The 15,319-nt window shown below is 37.7% G+C and overlaps 1 protein-coding gene across 2 annotated transcripts in view; it reads right to left on the bottom strand.

Moving 5' to 3' along the window:
• Positions 1-15,319, bottom strand: part of Mipol1 (mirror-image polydactyly 1) — a 335,084-nt gene that overhangs the window by 244,414 nt on the left and 75,351 nt on the right. For both annotated transcript variants that reach the window (NM_001399384.2, XM_008764677.3), the window contains exon 2: positions 2,246-2,449. In NM_001399384.2, coding sequence (NP_001386313.1) covers positions 2,246-2,379 — 134 coding nt within the window. In that variant the 5' untranslated portion in view covers positions 2,380-2,449. The remainder of the gene's footprint in view (positions 1-2,245; positions 2,450-15,319) is intronic.

Genomic DNA, 15,319 nt, shown 5'->3' with positions numbered 1-15,319 from the left:
ATATATGATTCCATATAGGACACACATTTCTTATTAACAATAAATAAAATAACTAAAGTTTAAACTTTTGTGTAGTTAAGTACAATGGCTACAAAACAATAAATATATCAACTTACAGACATATCAATTTACCAATGAAAAAAACTGAGTTTGTGATCTCAAAGAGACTCTGGTTCAGTCTGACTAGATCTGGTTCAGTATACCTAACAAGAGATCAGATTAGAGGCTATAAAAGCTATAAATGTTTTGATTTATAGTTCTGTTTGGGAAAAACATGTATTTTTTGCTTTTCTGAAAATGGAAACAACAATTTTCCCAATTTTATGAAAACAGTATCATCTTCATATTTTCATTATTAACTGAAAGACATTAAAATTAATATCTATTCCCCAAGGAGTTAATAGTAAATACATTCCACAAGACAGCTGACAACAACATCGACCTGTAAGCAGGTAGTATAGAGAAGAAATGAGAAAAAGATGGGTTGTTTCTGGTGTCGAAGTGTTAAGTATGTAAGCACTGATGGGTGTGTTACTTAAGCCGGTCTTTGGCACTGAGCCCTTGGGACAGGCAGCGAGTATAGGGCTCTCATGCTCTCATACTGAATTATACCACAGAGCTCATGGAAGGAACACAACATGAGCTCTACCATTTATGTTTCTTGTATGATTATAAAAATGTTTATCCATTCTCCCACCATCCTCTATACCAAACATATACTACCAATTGTACTTTGGTAAGAATCTGACACTAAGAGAGAAGAACACCAATACAGTTACTGATTTTACTGTGTATTGATAGCAGTGAATGTATCTGAACAATTTTGAAGAGAAAAGCAACCCTACAAAACTTTAAAATAGTATGTGAGGAAACACAAAAATCAGAATTATGTTGTCATTTTAAAAATCTAGTGTTACCTTTACAGCACATAATTAATAAACAAAGCAGCATAATCTCATTCATAATAAACACAGGTATCATAGACTCAAATTTCTTTACAGAGTATGACTTAAAGCCACAGAATGTAGAATAAAAAAAAAGGTAGACAGAGTACAGGATCACTCTAAAAGTATTCAAATTACCCAAAACCAAGAACATGGCGATGAAAAAATAAACACCTTTGACCAGATTTGAGCTTTGGTGAATAACATATCATTTATATCAGTTTCACACAAGTATCCTTATATAATAAAGTCATAGTGAAACTCAAGACGGATGATCAAAATGTGAATGCTTCACTCCTTCTTTAAAAGGGGAACAAGAATACACTTGGCAGGGAATAGAGAGGCAAAGATTAAAACAGACACAGAAGGAACACCCATTCAGAGCCTGCCCCACATGTGGCCCATACATATACAGCCACCCAATTAGACAAGATGGATGAAGCAAAGAAGTGCAGACTGACAGGAGCCGGATGTAGATCTCTCCTGAGAGATACAGCCAGAATACAGCAAATACAGAGGCGAATGCCAGCAGCAAACCACTGAACTGAGAATAGGTCCCCTATTGAAGGAATCAGAGAAAGAACTGGAAGAGCTTGAAGGGGCTCGAGACCCCATATGTACAACAATGCCAAGCAACCAGAGCTTCCAGGGACTAAGCCACTACCTAAAGACTATACATGGACTGACCCTGGACTCTGACCTCATAGGTAGCAATGAATATCCTAGTAAGAGCACCAGAGGAAGGGGAAGCCCTGGGTCCTGCTAAGACTGAACCCCCAGTGAACTAGATTGTTAGGGGGAGGGCGGCAATGGGGGGAGGATGGGGAGGGGAACACCCATGGAGAAGGGGAGGGGGAGGGGTTAGGGAGATGTTGGCCCGTAAACCGGGAAAGGGAATAACACTCGAAATGTAAATAAGAAATACTCAAGTTTAAAAAAAAATAAAATAAAAAAAAAATAAAATTTCATTACTTTCTTTAAACTCATTTTGTGCTTTCTCTCAGCTATCTAGATACATTATATCAACATCATGAAAGTAATTGAAGCCCTTACAGAGAACAGAAATTTTTTTATTAATTAATTATTTAATTTCTTTACATCCCAACTGTTTCTCCGTCTCCTAGTTCGCCCTCTCAGAGTTCTTCTCCCATACCCCTCTCCCCTTCATGCTGAAATTGTTTTTAAGTCACTAACACATTAAATTTATTAGACTCCAAAATGAAGAAGAGAGAAAACGTATTAAGGGAAGAGTGCTATTTCAATTCTTACTTTTTCGATGAAACACTGAAACCAACACGCACCTGCACGTTGCAGATAGAACTTCATCTGGACAAGGACGGAGGACCTGACAATTGCTGGATTTTCTTCCTGGTAATACAAGGTCCTGAGATGTGACTTCATTGCCTAACTCGTGCATGTTCTGCTCTGAACTCATAGTCAGCTGCTCATCTGCTGGTGCGTCCGCACTTCCCACAGAGGTCAGTTGTACAAGACAAAGGTCATATCTGCATTAAACAAATGACACGTGATATATGAAAGGACACAGGCAGATAGGAAGATGGTTGAGTCAGATGACCATGCTTAGGAAAAGAACCTCATGGACTTGAACACAGTCACTGGGATCACTCTGCAGACGAAGTGTGTGGAGTGCAGCATTTGTCGTCGGCATTCCTATGTCCGTGAGCAGAAGACATTTACATCAGTGGTTCGCAACCTTCCTAATGCTGTGACCCTTTATGCAGTCCCTCATGTTGTGGTCACCCAACCATAAAATTATTTTGTTGTAAATTTATAGCTGCAATTTTGCTATGATTATAACTTGTAATGTAAATATCTGTTACGCAGGGTAGCTGATATGCGACCCCTGTAACAACATTCAATCACAGAAGGTTGAAAACCTCTGTTTAGAGTAATAGCTTACAAGTCAGGCTCTACACTGCTACCTGAGTTTCTAAAATGGGGCAGAGAAGGCCACACCTGTGCTAACTCAACAAAAGCTTCTGGAAGTGGATCAGCTTCTATGTTTTACATTGCCTAAATGATTACAGTTAATGGAGACGACCATTAATTTAAACATATACTCAAAGTAGTAAGTATAAGAAAATGATAATAGTGAATCAGTACTATGCAATGTAACTGTGATTTGCCCTGTCTGTAGAAAAAATTACAGCCTTAATAAGTGTATAATGATGTACAAGATATTTAACATATCACTTTCTGTCTATAAAATGTAAATAAAAAATATCACTGACTTAAAGAAGTGCCTGATATCAGTAAAGATGATTTATTTCAGTAAACATCATTATAATATTAAAATGAATGGAATTACTTTAACCTCAATGTCATCAAAAAATACAATACATTATTAAATCTACTTTGTATGCCTAATTATAATCACAAAATTATTTAAGTTGTATACACTAAGCAATATTTATTTTAAAGAGATAAAATATATTTCATGGCATAATAAAGTTTGGGAGGAAATCATTATTACTAAAATTAAAAGACACAACTATTGATTGCAACTTTTATGTACTTTATTAAGTCTAGAAGAAATAATTCTCCACCTGTAAAAAGTAGGCTTGGCAGTATTACAGAGCAATAGTGATAAATATATATATGGTATTGGTAAAAAGAAGGCAGATAGACCAGTGAAATAGTATTGAAGACCCAGAAATGAACCCACACACCTATGGTCACTTGATCTTTGATAAAGGAGCCAAAACTATCCAATGGAAAAAAGATAGCATTTTCAGCAAATGGTGCTGGTTCAACTGGAGGTCAACATGTAGAAGAATGCAGATCGATCCATGCTTATCACCCTGTACAAAGCTTAAGTCCAAGTGGATCAAGGACCTCCACATCAAACCAGATACACTCAAACTAATAGAAGAAAAAGTAGGGAAGAATCTTGAACACATGGACACCATAGAAAATTTCCTGAACAGAACACCAATGGCCTATGCTCTTAAGATCAAGAATTGACAAATGGGATCTCATAATGCTACAAAGCTTCTGTAAGATAAAAGACACTGTTGTTAGAACAAAATGCCAACCAACAGATTGGGAAAAGATCTTTACCAATCTACATCTGATAGAGGGCTAATATACAAAATATACAAAGAACTCAAGAAGCTAGACTCCAGAGAGCCAAATAACACCACTAAAAATGGGGTAGAGCTAAATGAAGAATTCACAGCTGAGGATTACTGAATGGCTGAGAAGTACCTTAAAAAATGTTCAACATCCTTAGTCATCAGGGAAATGCAAATCAAAACAACCCTGAGATTCCACCTCACACCAGTCAGAATGGCTAAGATCAAAAACTCCGGCAACAGCAGATGCTGGTAAGGATGTGGAGAAAGAGGAACACTCCTCCATTGTTGGTGGGATTGCAGACTGGTACAACCATTCTGGATATCAGTCTGGAGGTTCAGAAAATTGAGCACTGCACTACCTAAGGACCCAGCTATATCTCTCTTGGGCATCACTATGTTCATAGCAGCCTTATTTATAATAGCCAGAAGCTGGAAAGAACCCAGATGCCCTTCAACAGAGGAATGGATACAGAAAATGTGGTACATCTACACAATGGAGTACTACTTAGCTATCAAAAACCAATGACTTCATCAAATTCATAGGCATATGGATGGAACTAGAAAGTATCATCCTGAGTGAGGTAACCCAATCACAGAAAAACACACATGGTATGCACTCATTCATAAGTGGATATTAGCCCAAATGCTCGAATTACCCAAGATGCACAGACCACATGAAACTCAAGAAGGATGACCAAAATGTGAATGCTTCACTCCTTCTTTAAAAGGGGAGCAAAAATACCCATAGGAGGGGACAGCTAGGAAAAGTTTAGAACAGAGACTGAAGGAACCATTCAGAGCCTGCCCCACATGTGGCCCATGCATATACAGCCACCAAACTAGATAAGATGGATGAAGCAAAGAAGTGCAGGCTGACAGGAACCGGATGTAGATCTCTCCTGAGAGACACAGCCAGAATTCAGCAAATACAGAGGCGAATGCCAGCAGCAAACCACTGAACTGAGAATAGGACCCCCGTTGAAGGAATCAGAGAAAGGACTGGAAGAGCTTGAAGAGGCTTGAGACCCCATATGTACAACAATGCCAAGCAACCAGAGCTTCCAGGGACTAAGCCACTACCTAAAGACTATACATGGACTGACCCTGGACTCTGACCTCACAGGTAGCAATGAATATCCTAGTAAGAGCACCAGTGGAAGGGGAAGCCCTGGGTCCTGCTAAGACTGAACCCTCAGTGAACTAGACTGTTTGGGGGGAGGGCGGCAATGGGGAATGGATGGTGAGGGGAACACCCATATAGAAGGGGAACAGGGAGGGTTAGGAGGATGTTGGCCTGGAAACCGGGAGAGCGAATAACATTTGAAATGTAAATAAGAAATACTCAAGTTAATAAAGATGGAAGAAAAAAAGTAGGCTTGGTGATGGGCTTGGAAATCTACAAACATTAAATCCTTTTGAGACACAAAAGTAATATTAAAATAGAGACAAACTACTATACAAAAGTAACTCACAAAACTTCATTTTATTTTTGTTTGTATTAACTATAGATAATAAAACCTTCAGGTATAGATTTTTCATATGGGTAAAGGGAAGATACATTAAAATCAGCTGCTTTTGGTAAATCGTTTTCATTCTCTTTGTTGAGGACACATTAGGAGAATTATTGTATCATAACTGCATACTGTGAGGTAACTATGACATTCCTACACAACATTGTCCTGGAATGTTATATTTAAAAATTAGCAATTAATTTTGGAGATCTGAAAACTCTTTCATTGTTTGCTTTACGTGTTTGTTCACCATTCTCTTTTCCTGGAATAACTGACATAAGAATGGAACCCTCAAACTCTAAATGAGAAATTTTAGGGGCACAAAAGGAGGTCATGCTTTATAACATATATATGTGTGTGTGCCTGTGTGTGTGTGTGTATACATATATGTAAGTAAAATGAAAAGATCATTACATAAATAAAAACTGCCTTCAGAGGCATTTCATGAAAAACCTTTAGACTTACACACAGTGTATCCTGCTGTTTATGAAGAGCAAAGACTCTTTTTAAATAGACAGAAAAGGCCATGAACATTGAGGTTATAAAGCCCCCACATTCCTAGGACAAAACACTCCTATGTGTTAGATTTGAAAGATTCTGGCCCTTTAAGAACAATTATACTACTATCTAGAGCTTGGTCCGGTTACTTAATGTATTTCTAGGCCTAATTCAGCATCTTTCTCCAGCCAGTGTTTTATTCCTGATATTCGGTTTTTGTTCTTGTTTTACTTTTGCTCATCTTTAATCCTATCTGAGAACTATGCTGCTGTTCATTTATTACACTTAAAACTTGTCTGCTGATTTAACCTGTCAGATTATAGGACTCTGTGAATTCTATGAAATAATCACCAGTGAGTATTTCACTGTGACCATCCTCCATTCCAAACTTCTGGAAGAAATACAGAAATTTCCAAATAAGACAATGTTTGTTTTCATCTCAGATCTTAGTAGTGATGACACCTGGAGTATTAGTAGAATAAATGCATACGTTTCTGACACTTTTTAGTTTTTTTTTTCAATTTATTTTATGTGTATGGGCATTGTGCCTGACGTGTGTCTGTGTATTATGTATGGCAAGTGTACCACTGAATGCCTAGTGTACCTGAAGGTCAGAAGAGGGGTCTGGACACACCACAGTGAGAGTTACCATGTGGGTGCTAGAACTAAGAACACCAATCCTTTGTTCTTAACTGATGAGATATCTCTCTTGCCCCCATTTCTGAGACCTCACTATTTTAATTCCAAAATGTCTTAAAAATAATAGTTTAGAGGTCATAGCAGAGAATTTCTAGATAATGAATTTCAGGGTAGCCTGGCTCCAAAGTAAGACCCTGTACTGACAATATCACCCTCCCTCAAAAAAAAAGTTAATATTTGAAACATTTAATATATAAGAATCCAAACTGTGTGGTTTAGCTCTATATCTAATTTTGTTCAGTCATAAAACCTTTTAGATTCCTAATTTGAACTGTTCATCTGACATTTGGAACCTGCTCTGCAAATCAAACTATCTATACTCTTTTATTGAGAATTTAATTTTACCTCAGAGTAAACAAGGCTGATTTATAAAGTCTTCCTGCTTGCCTGCCTGCATTTTATTTTTTTAACAAATCATTTTTGAGAAATGCTATTTCACCAAATTAGTGCTAAATGTTGAAAAGGCTTTCAAATGTTCTTCTTTAGAACATTTTCTGTATAAGTATTCAACTATTATATAGAAAAATCTCATCTTTTAAATTCTACTACTTATTCAGTATTTTGATATTCGTTTGTGGAAACCAGAGTGTGATGTGCCCTGTGGAAGAGTCCTGAAAACAAATATGAGTAATAAGCAGAAACTTCTATTACAGACTCTAGCACAATAAAATGGATGTAATATTTTGAATATCTGAATGTACCAAGGTTGAGGCAAGAGATATACAACTGATTATATGTAACATATACATACTCAAAATTTATACTCTGGATGATTTTACAAAGGTATTTGCTCCAAAACTGAAACAGCAATATTATGCAAATAAATAAACTGCCAAACAGTTAGTTCAGAGATCAAAAAATTGGCAGATGGCAAGAATAACATCTTAAGAAAACTTATCTTCATATGCTTTGAGCTTTAGTAAGGTTTCTTTTATGAAAGTAGGTGCCCTTGCATTTGGAGCATAGATGTTCAGGATTGAGAGTTCATCTTGGTTGATTTTTCCTTTGATGAGTATGAAGTGTCCTTCCTTATCTTTTTTGATGAATTTTAGATGAAAGTTGATTTTATTCAATATTAGAGTGGCTACTCTAGCTTGTTTCTCGGGACCATTTGCTTAGAAAAAATTTTCCCAGCCTTTTACTCTTAGGTAGTGTCTGCCTTTGTCTCTGAGGTGTGTTTCCTGTATGCAGCAAAATGCTGGGTCCTCTTTATGTATCCAGTCTGTTAGTCTATGTCTTTTTATTGGGGAATTGAGTCCATTGTTGTTAAGAGATATTAAAAATAGTGATGTTTCCTGTTACTTTTGTTGTTAGAGGTGGAATTATGTTTGTGTGGCTAACTTCTTTTAGGTTTGTTGCAAGAAGATTACTTTCTTGCTTTTTCTAGGGTGTAGTTTCCCTCCTTGTGTTGGAGTTTTCAATCCATTATCCTTTGTTGGGTTGGATTTGTGGAAAGATATTGTATAAATTTGGTTTTGTCATAGAATATCTTGATTTCTTCATCTATGGTAATTGAGAGTTTTGCTGGAAACAGTAACCTGGGCTGGCATTTGTGTTTTCTTAGGGTCTGTATGACATCTGCCCAGAATCATCTAGCTTTCATAGCCTTGGTTGAGAAGTCTAATGTAATTCTGATAGGTCTACCTTTATATGTTACTTAACCTTTTTCTCTTACTGCTTTTAGTATTCTTTCTTTGTTTTGTGTATTTGGTGTTTTGACTATTATGTGACGGGAGGAATTCTTTTCTGTTCCAACCTATTTGGAGTTCTGTAGGCTTCTTGTATGTTCTGGGGACCCATCCCATATGCTGCCACCAAATCCGGTCACTATTGTTGATGCCAAGAAGTGCTTGCTGATAGGAGCCAGAAATGGGTGTCTCCTGAGAGGCTCTGCCAGAGCCCTACTGATACAGATGAGGATGGTTGCAGCCAACCATTGGACTGAACAATGGGACCCCAATGAAGAAGTCAGAGAAAAGACTGAAGGAACTGAAGGGGTTTGCAACCCCATAGGAAGAACAACAATATCAACCAACCATACCCCACCACAACTCCCAGGGACTAAACCACCAACATGGAGGAACCTATGACACCAGCTGTATATGTGGCAGAGGATGGCATTGCCCAGCATCAATGGGAAAAGCCCTTGGTCTTGTGAAGGCTTGTTTCCCCAATGAGGAGTAATGCTAGGGTATTGAGGTTGGAGTGGGTGGGTGGGAATAGGAGCATCCTCATGGAAGCAGAGGGAGAATGGAGGGGGTATGGAAAATGGGGGAAAGGGGATATTATTTGAATTGTAAATACATAATATTTCCAAGAAAAAAAATTTTTAAAAAAGAAAACTTATCTTCTTAGCACTGCTTTCATTGTATCCCATAGTTTGGGTATGTTGTGCTTTCATTTTCATTAAATTCAAAAAGTCTTTAATTTCTTTCTTTCTTCCTTGACCAAGTTATCATTGTTTCATGGTAAGATTAAAAAAGGATCATTTGCTATCAGTTCCCATTAGCCAAATCTGCTCACTCGGGCTGCTACTCTACCATGTAGTCCATAAGCTGCCCTCTCCTGGCTTTTAGCCACCCTCTCAGCAGTCCCCTAGGGGTGGTGATTACCATAACACACACACACACACACACACACACACACACACACACACACACACACACACATTTTAATCTCCCTGCAACAGGTGGTGAACCAACGTGTTGGGAAGGATTCCACTAGAAAGTTAAGATTATCAGCCTGAGTTTGAGAGGAAGTTTTATTTTCTAAGAGGGAGCCAGCGCCATGTTGAATGATGTCATATCTCAAGCCTAGGAACCTTAAACAAAAGAAACACAGAAGCAGTCAGGGCTTGCAGGCTGTAGCTCTCCTGCTGTGATAAGTACTGCCAGCTCAGAGAGTTAGAGATTAGAAGCTGCTTGCTTCTTTAACAAAAGTTGTTTAGAAAAGGATTTAATTTAGGTTTGGTTTAATTTCTTTAAAGATAGTAGAAAGAATTAATGCTCTATTAGCTCTTTCAGGATACCCATATTCTTTGTACTTGGGCTCCACAGGAATTTGGGGTTAAAATCCTAGTTAGAGGGGGTTGGGGATTTAGCTCAGCGGTAGAGCGCTTGCCTAGCAAGCACAAGGCCCTGGGTTCGGTCCCCAGCTCCGGAAAAAAAGAAAAAAAATCCTAGTTAGACAAGTTGCCTGCTTCTTAATGACAGATATTAATGGCATTGAGATTAAGTTTGTTTTTCTAGTTAGAAGAAGAGAGTACCAAGTTTACCTGAATCACATTAACTAAAATTAGTCACTGACTCCAAGTGGAGAATGGTGATATTTGCAAGTTGATAACATTATTAAAAATAAAAGTCTGTAACACAAGGCAGAGTGAATACAGACATACATTATGGAAGTTATTAATAAATAAAAATTTGACTCTCAAGTAGAAAGCTTAGCAGATAGACGGTATAAAGATGTAATGCTCTAATAAGTCTTACAGGATACTCATATTCTTTCTAGCATGGGCTCCACGGGAATTCCATGGTTTTTTTTTTTTGTTTTTTTTTTTTTTGGGAGCTGAGGACCGAACCCAGGGCCTTGCGCTTGCTAGGCAAGTGCTCTACCGCTGAGCTAAATCCCCAACCCCTGAATTCCATGGAATTTACATGGAGATTTTCACCTGTGGTTCGGAGCTTAGATGGGGAAAATTAGTCACTGACTCCAAGTAGAGAGTGGTCATATTTACAAGTTAATAAGGTTATTAAAAGTAGAAGTCTATAACCAGGCAGAGTAAATACAGACATATATTGTGGAAGTTATCAATAAAAATCTGACTGTCCAGATAGAGAGCTTGACAGATCGATGTATTTTAGGCTAAAGTTCTGGTTTGATAAGTTGCTTCCTTTTATTAGTATTGGAATTGATATAAGGTGTTTAATTTGATTTATGAATTACCACACTAAAGGCGATATGGCTCAACAATGCTGGCTAGTGAGGGTTTGTGGTTATTTTTGATATTTACCACAACAGGAAGCTTGGGTTCTCTTAATGTGGGCTCCATGGGAATTTTTGGGTTAGTTTCCTAATATGACAGGTTAGAAAAGCCTAAACAGGCTCATGCAGTATTGTTCAGCTGACTTCTTTTTTTTTTAAATTATTTTAATTTTCATAATGGGTATGATTTTGAGTCTTGTTATATTATTCCTCTGGGAGAAAGTACAAGATACAAGCTTTTCTGGCTACAGGTTAAAGAACACAGTACTTTGGGGCAAATATTTTGTGTTTGTGTTTTTTAAAAGGGTGATTAGGCTCTGGACACCTTCCAGAGCGAGATGGATCAGATTTGATAGGGAGATCGCCTGAAAAACTAGATTAAAGAGAATCAAACAAAAGTTACCTTGATGACATTTAAAGTTATCTTTTGCTGAGACACATCTGTTCCTACCAGTTCCACTTTGGTGAATTTAATGAAGAATTTGAACATCTCTACCTCCAGGTGAGGTAACACTTTGTGGCAAGACAGCTAGTAGGTAAGAATCACCTCATCAATCAGAGAAAGAACTGGAAGAGCTTGAAGGGGCTCGAGACCCCTTATGAACAACAATGCCAAGCAACCAGAGCTTCCAGGGACTAAGCCACTACCTAAGGACTATACATGGACTGACCCTGGACTCTGACCTCATAGGTAGCAATGAATATCCTAGTAAGAGCACCAGTGGAAGGGGAAGCCCTGGGTCCTGGTAAGACTGAACCCCCAGTGAACTAGACTATGGGGGGAGGGTGGTAATGGGGGGAGGATGGGGAGGGGAACACCCATAAGGAAGGGGAGGGGGGAGGGGGATGTTTGCCCGGAAACCGGGAAAGGGAATAACACTCGAAATGTATATAAGAAATACTCAAGTTAATAAAAAAAAAATAAAAAAAATTCAACATAAAAAAAAAGAATCGCCTCATCTACAGACTAAATACTGTCCAGAAAAGAACACATTAAAGAATAAGCTGACTGATAATTTCTGCCAAGTCAGAGTGATCAGCCCTTTGAAATTTTGTGTTTCAAAAGTCTGTCAGTTGATCCTGGGCCAGAAGGCTGAAAACTTGCTCTCATGTGCTAGTGGAAATTTGTCTCTACAACCTGCCTCAGTTCTAGAAGCCATGTTAGGTTTCCTATGTTTCTAGATATTTGGTCATTCTCAGATTTCTGATGGAGTTGAAGACTAATTAGTCTCTTAGGCTACCCAAGCTAATTAACTTTGAGAAAACAAAGTCGTCTGGATGATTTTCTCATGGTAATAGTTGTGCACAGCTTATATTTGAAGAAAAAAGTTTTTTTTAAATTAAACAGAAATAGTGATGTGTAGAATGTATCATTATGCAGCAAGTAGGGTCCAGAATAAGGTGTAGCTTATCATTGGATGAGAAGGAAGGGTAGGCGGGGAAAAGTCTAGGAAGAAGGGAGGAGGAAGAGGAGCGAGGAAATCGAGATGGAGACAACAGAGCAGGATGATCCTGATCCAGGTAGAATTGATCAATTTTGTCTTGTCTACGTGGGTGGCTTAAATCTTTATTAATTGGCAGTGAATTTGTTGTATGGATGTATTGTGGACTGAGAATTTATCATGTAAATCTAATTACTAAATCACAAGTTTGATTTACTGGGCTAAAGAGGACAGTGTGTGAAAGAAATAGCTGAAAGGCAGTTGTAACATGTGGAGAGGGCAGCTAAAAGGGAGACATCTGGAGAGTGCGGCTTGCAAACTGCATGGTAGAGTAGCAGCGAGAGTGAGCAGATCTGCTTGCAGGAACTGATAGAAAATGTTCCTTTTTAATCTTACAGCAACATCACTGAGTAGAGCATTGTTGAGCTTCCATGTGTATGTGGGTTTCTTCTTACTACTTTTGTTGTTATTGAAGACCAGCATTAGTCTGTGGTGATCTGACAGGATACACGGGATTATTTCAATCTTCTTTTATCTGCTGAGGCCTGTTTGTGATCAATTATACAGTCAATTTTGGAGAAGCTACTATGAGGTACTGAGAAGAAGGTATATTCTTTTGTTTTAGGATGAAATGTTCTATAAATATCTGTTAAATCCATTTGGTTAATAACTTCTGTTAGTTTCACTGTGTCTCTGTTTAGTTTCTGTTTCCGTAATCGGCCCATTGATGAGAGTGGGATGTTGAAGTCTCCCACTATTATTGTATGAGGTGCAATGTGTGCTTTGAGCTTTAGTAAAGTTTCTTTTATGAATGTGGGTTTGAAGCATAGATATTCAGAATTGAGAGTTCATCCTGGTGGATTTTTCCTTTGATGAGTATGAAGTGGCCTTCCTTATCTTTTTTTGATAGCTTTTGGTTGAAAGTTGATTTTATTCGATATTAGAATGGCTACTCCAGCTTGCTTCTTCGGACCATTTGCTTGGAAAATAGAAAGGGGGGGTGGGAGAAGAGGGAAGGGAATAATATTGAAATGTAAATACATAAAATACCCAGTAAAAAAAGAAAACTTATCTTCAAGAATCATTGTGGGAAATGGGGCAGAAAGATTTGAAGAGCCAGAGGAATCGGAGTTCACGATTAAGCTGCATCCTCTAGAAATGTCAGCAGCTAGACCAGTCAAGTCTCACCTCGCCAACGAGTGCCTAAGCATGAAATGAACAGCTAATGTCGTCTGAGGAATTGCATGAGGACTAGAGCCTTAAAAACGAACCAGGCAAACAAGGAACAGTCTTCCCTGGTGAAGATCACACTAGTTGGCTAGCCAATACCAAAAGGTCAGTCCTTTAAACTTATAAAAGCAATGTTAAGCAGCCTGAGTAGTTTGCATTTATGTATTTAAGAATGTGCATATAACATGAGAGCAAAGAAATACATAGAAGAATTTAGAACAGGCAAAAGGGAAACAATGTGACTATTGTAATTTCTCTCTCTCTCTGTCTCTCTCTCTCTGTATGTATGTGTATGTGTAGATATATATGTATATATGTGATGTAAACATATATGACAATATATTACTATACAGTATGATCACATAGATATGTATATATTCTCATATATATGTTGCTAACTCGTGTATATATACACATATACACAAATATATTCATGTATATGTATATGAGAACAGAGAAAAGGGAGCAGATGTGGTGTCCCATGCCTGTAATCCTGGTACTTTAGAGCAGAGACAGGAGAACTGCCACAGGTTCAGGGCCAGCCTTGTCTTACCAAGCTCTAGGCCAGCCAAAGCTACAAAGTTACATCCTATCTTTAGAAGGCTCCTAAATAATAGAATTTATTTTAATAGTATTTCGAAGGCTTTTAGTTACTAAAATTAAGGAGGAAACTATCCTTTAATTGGGGATTCTCCAATAAGCAAGAACTTTAACAAACCAGGTATTTCTTATATTATATTAGAGTGAAAACTTCTAAAATGAGTAGCAAGGCAGAGATCAAATTGTGGCTAACCCCCCGCCAAGAAAAAAAATGAGAGAGACTGCTGGTAAAGATACTTGGAGACAAGGTAATCAAAGTTAAAAGATGCTGAAGCCATCTTTTTGAAGGCACCAAGGTCACTGAGATGTGGCAGGAAATGAAGAGAAGAGATGGAAAACAAATGTAAATCTCTTGGGAGGCTACGAGAGCATCTAAAGGAGGAGCCCTAAAATTAAACAGAAAGCACAATCGATGGTCAGTAAAATGCCTTTCTCTGGTTTTTCATTTTAAAATTAATTTGTCTTATAAAATAGTTTCACAAACAGAAAATATCCTGTAAGCCCTCTACCTACATTCTTCTGTCCCTCTCTGTCAGTCTATTACCATCTAACTCTATACATACTTTCTTTCCTGAAACTCTTGAGAGTACATTTCAGGCATGGACTTAGATATTCTGGTATAGTTAAGGTTGTAATCTAATTTTGCATTTTGCAATTTCTAAACACAATTTCTGATCTAGTGCCCTCTCCAAATATGAGAAGAGACTAGCACTCAGTAAGTCACTCTTTCCCCAACTCTCCATCCTAGAAGTAAGTCTGTAGATGATTGTGTGATGGTGCTACCGAAGACTTAAGCTGAACTTATTTGTATGACCCATCAATTCTGAAAGAACCATACATACAAACATGAACATAAAAGCCCATAAAGTCCTACAAAGGGGAGTTACAGAATGGTTATGCAGAGTGGTCAGTTAGAAAGATAAATAATAAACAGAAGACAGATGTCCATTCCAAATCAACTCTTACCTCTGAGCAGACAAAACTTGAAACTGAAATTTTTCCATTGAAATTCCTTCTGGTCCTCTCTCCCTCTCCCCTCTATCTTCCACATTGAAATAACAACTCTCTAGGAATCTATAGAACTGTTTAATCAATGCTATGCTATTTTAAACTGTCCTGTCATTATGGCTAGCCTATTTAATTTCATTTAAATTCATATATCCATATGGTATTGGAGTAATTTCTTTTCATAATCCATAAAACTATAAAGTTTTTTTTTTTACTCAAATTTAAGCAACAGGAAAATCCTTACAACTACTGTCAATGCCTTTATTTGCTCTTCTTGGATGTGGTTTTATATGGACATAGATAAC

The sequence above is a fragment of the Rattus norvegicus genome, chromosome 6 (assembly GCF_036323735.1).
Source record: "Rattus norvegicus strain BN/NHsdMcwi chromosome 6, GRCr8, whole genome shotgun sequence".
NCBI lineage: Eukaryota > Metazoa > Chordata > Mammalia > Rodentia > Muridae > Rattus > Rattus norvegicus.
The sequence above is the reverse complement of the archived record's forward strand: the minus strand, read 5'-3'. Positions and strand labels throughout refer to the sequence as shown.